Source organism: Neophocaena asiaeorientalis, unplaced genomic scaffold (assembly GCF_003031525.2).
Source record: "Neophocaena asiaeorientalis asiaeorientalis breed wild unplaced genomic scaffold, Neophocaena_asiaeorientalis_V1.1 scaffold433, whole genome shotgun sequence".
Classification (NCBI taxonomy): Eukaryota; Metazoa; Chordata; class Mammalia; order Artiodactyla; family Phocoenidae; genus Neophocaena; species Neophocaena asiaeorientalis.
Window position 1 is genome coordinate 2,038,028 of NW_020175040.1, and position 4,093 is coordinate 2,042,120.

Here is a 4,093-nt window from a genome sequence, read left to right on the forward strand (position 1 = left end):
TGCGGCCGTCACGGCTGCTGTTCACAAACCCAGAGCATGCGGTCCTAGCTCCCTGGCACGTGCGCTGTGCCCCAGAGTCTGGAGGCTCGGCCAGGGGGTCTCTTCTCGGGCTTTCTCTGGGGTTAGCAGAGGATAGACCAGCTGCCAGACGAGCACGGCTTTGTTCGTGCTGTTCAGGGGACAACATCGGCATTTTTACTGGAGCCCGGGATGAGTTTTTTAAAAAGCAAAGTAAATGTAACTTGGGTACTCTGCCGTCAACGCCGACACCCTCATAAACTATCCCTGCAGGTTATTAAATGATTAAAGATCTAATTTATGAACTGTCCATTTCCGAGCAGCCTGAAACAGGAGCTCCTGGGATTGCTCTGACCTGCTCTAGAGAGAATGAGAGCAGAGCATCCCTGACAGCCCTCCAGTGTCACCGTGGCTCGCCGAAGGCCAGACGCTCCGGGCTGGTGCTCTCCCCCAGACCAGGTTCCAGGACCCAATGTTTGCATCTCCTAGAGTTTCCAAAGGCCCCCAGGGGACTCCTTGGTCATCCCAGCTGTGGGTGAGAAGCTCTTTCTATTTGGGAGCACAGAGCTGCCCCGCTCTGACCGTCATGGCCAGAGGGGAGTCCTGTGGCTGGAGCCTTCTGCTCTCTCCTTTCCCTGCCGTCCTTGTGCCCGTCCAGTAACGTCTCTGCTCAGCTGCATTTCACTTTGGACCCCAGACAGTGGACGCCTCACGGACGTACTAAGATTCTTTTGACAGAGGTCACACTTGGCAGCCCCCTGGCTGAACAGATGTGGCCAGTGCAGTGTTTGTGAAATGTTTAAATAAGTTGACAGCATTCAGCAGTCAGGACATTTCATACAAAAATCTGAGTTCCGAGTCTCTCTTGACGAAATGAGAGCCTTTCCTGCCAGCACCCGGGCCTCAGCCCTGGCGGCGCTGGTTGCAGCAGCGGGGCTGCCTTGCCTGGTACGTGCCGGCCCGTCCACCTCGGCCCCCCGTCCGCTCACTGCTGACATCTGCGGGACCTGGTTCCTACCGAGCCGGGCCTTTCTCATTGACAGCGGCTGCCACGCTGGGTCCCCTTAACCAGGGTCACTAGACGCTAACCTCCGTACCCCTGCAGCTCCTGCCCTCGGGGTCTCTGCCTGAGAGCCGAACGCCCGTTTGAAGTGTCCACCTCCTAAACTTCTGGTCCCTCTCCCCTTGTGAGGCTTTGGCTGGGGGCCCAGTCTTTCCCACTTCCACGCCTGTATCCCGGGTGTGTTTTTATGGCTTTAATTTAAACAGGGGCTTCTTGATAACTTGTTTACGAAGCTGACAGAGTGAAAAATTCCTGTATTATATGAGGCCCGAAGTCCTCGAGTTATCTCAGCTCCACAACACACAACATCATTATCCCGCTGCCCCTTATCACTCAGTGCTGGTGCGCCTGCAGGATCCTGGTGCCACTTGTGTTACCGTGTCCCCACGCCAGCCTGCTTCCCCTCCAACTTTACCAGGATCTGAAACTGCACAAGCGTCAGCCTCTTCTTTCTTGACAGATGAGATATCTCCCAGTGATGTTATGAGAGCTGGTAAATGTTTAAAAGTAACTTTTAAAATTTATTTAACCATCACATTTGTCAAGCAAATAAGAAGTGTCTCTTCTTGCCTGAGTGCTTAGAGGTGGCGGTGCCCCTGCTGGGGGGTTAGCTGCCGCTGAGGGAGCCGGGGCAGGCAGGGTGGGCGCAGGGACAGCGCCGCCCTGGTGCACACCTCGGGGTACCAGCTGCCTTCCAGTCGGCGTGGGGCTGTGCCCCCGACTTGTGCGAGGACAGCAGCGCCCGCGGGGTTGGCTCTGCCCCACCGGCCCCGCTTGGGGCGTCTGTGCTATTAGGAGATGGGACGGGAACACTTGAGGTCGGTCACTGTTGATCACAGTGTTTCTCCTCCAAAAGATCATTAAAATCCGAGCCCAGACAGAGGGAATCACCATCAGTGAGGAGGCGCTGAACCACCTGGGGGAGATCGGCACCAAGACCACTCTGAGGTGAGCTGGCCGTGCCCGGACCCCGCCGGCGCCTTCCCAGGGCGCGGGACCGTGCCTGCTCTTCCGGGGTGGTGGGTCTCATCCTGCGGCAGGTGCAGCACAGCTAAACAGTGGTGTTGAGAAAGCTGAGCGACAGGTTAAGTCCCCCCTGTCCTGTAGCAGACGGTCCTGCTGGTGGAGAGCGTGCTCTGCCTGGCGGCCCCCCGCGTGGAGGAGATGGACGGAACCGGAGACCGGGTGCAGGGCAGGCAGCCCCTCCGCTCCGGCCCTGTGCTGCAGCGTCTGCTGGGCGGGGAGGAGCACGGGCAGAGGTGGCTCTCCGGACTGCCCACCAGCGGCCGGAAGCCAGTTGCTTGGAGGGTGACCCTTCTCAGTGTCCTGACTGCTTATGAGTCATGACTTCACAGTGTTCGGCCTGGCCGTTTCCCTTTGAGTCAGTTCCTTGCTCCTAAGGTGGAAGCAGAATGCAGGCTGTTTTGTTTGGGTGGAGTGGTGCTTTCAGAAACTCCTGGACTTTTTGCCTTTGGTTGGGGCCTTTGCTTTCATGGGGCTGTGTGTTCATTTCTCCGCCATGGTCCCTGTCCCGATCTGGACCCTGGCCGTTGCCTGCTTGCTGCTGTAGACTTCCAGGTTTGTGGTCCCTTCCCAGCAGCGGTGGAGGGCCTCCTGCTGGAGGGGAGGACCTCTAGGCAGTGACAGGTTCGGGGAGCGGGGCTTATACGTCATGCCGGTGGCTTCTGGCCCCTCCCTGGTGAGACTGTGACTCCAGGTCTCTGAAAAGTGCAACTCTCCCCTTGTCTGCTGTGTCTGCAGCAGCTGGCCCAAGCTTCTGCAGCTCCCTCAGTGCACCTGCTGACTTGCGGGGGGGGCTCCCATCCGTGGCCCTGCTTCACACCTGCCTTGACCCCGGCCGCTCTAGGTACGCGGTGCAGCTGCTGACCCCGGCCAACCTGCTGGCCAAGATCAACGGGAAGGACGGCATTGAGAAGGAGCACGTCGAGGAGATCAGTGAGCTCTTCTACGATGCCAAGTCCTCAGCCAAAATCCTGGCTGACCAGCAGGACAAGTACATGAAGTGAGACGGCCGAGGTCTTCTGCGCGGAGACTCCGGGTAGGCCCGCTCCCGCTCTGGCCTGCGGGCAGGCGGCTTGCCCCCGGGCTGGGCTTTCCCCACTCGGGCTGGTGGCAGCGCTGTCAGTTGGTGTGGAAGAGTTTCTTTTTAAGTTATCGTGACTCATCCCGTGGTTGCTTTGAAGAAACCCTGCCTTATCTGGTGTGTTTTCTAATAAACCCTGATAGGTTATTTTGATGATACCTGTCTGACTTTTCTTTTAATTTTTTGAAAAGTAAACTTTGTGTTTTAGAGCAGCTGGAGATGTACAGAATTGCTGTGAAGATGGTGCAGGGGTCCCTTGCTGTCAACATCTTACAGCCACGTGGCATGTTTGTCATGTGCGATGAGCCCGCAGCACGTGTCCTTGTGCTCTGTGCATGCTTTCTCAGTGATCCGCTGTCCTCTCTGTCCCAGGATCCGTCCAGGGCCCGCGTCACATTCAGTCGTCATGTCTCTTGTGGTTTCCTGGCTGGGACGGTTGCTCAGACGTTCCTTGTCTTTGATGACCTTGACAGTTTTGAGGAGTGCTGGTCAGGTACTCTGTCCAATATCCCTCAGTGGGGCTTGTTTGATGTTTTTCTCATAATTAAACTGGGATTGAGGGTCACTGGGAGGAAGAGCACAGGGAAAGGGACATTTCCATCACGTCCTGTCAAAGGTGCGGCCGCCGGTAGGCTCATTCACGGCTGTTGTGTTGACCTTGATCACCCGGCTGAGGATGTGCTGTTGGGTTTCTCCATCTCCCTTTCCTCACTGTCCTTCTTGGAAGGCGTCTCTAAGCACAGCCCTCACAGAGGGGAGGGGAGCTTGCTTCACCTCCGGGAGGGCTGAGGTCACCTGTTCTCCCCATTTGCTCATTTCTTCAGTCATTTCTATCAGGATGGACTCACGGAAATTTATTATATATTTGGGTTATAACCCAATATGACTTTATTTTGTTGCTCAGATTG

At 56.6% G+C, this 4,093-nt stretch overlaps 1 protein-coding gene across 2 annotated transcripts in view; it reads left to right on the plus strand.

Annotated features, from left to right (window-relative positions):
* The window catches only part of RUVBL1 (RuvB like AAA ATPase 1), a 35,519-nt gene extending 32,176 nt beyond the window's left edge, over positions 1–3,343 (plus strand). For both annotated transcript variants that reach the window (XM_024763427.1, XM_024763428.1), the window contains exons 10-11: positions 1,938–2,029; positions 2,949–3,343. In XM_024763427.1, coding sequence (XP_024619195.1) covers positions 1,938–2,029; positions 2,949–3,108 — 252 coding nt within the window. In that variant the 3' untranslated portion in view covers positions 3,109–3,343. The remainder of the gene's footprint in view (positions 1–1,937; positions 2,030–2,948) is intronic.
* The last annotated feature ends 750 nt before the right edge of the window (positions 3,344–4,093 follow it).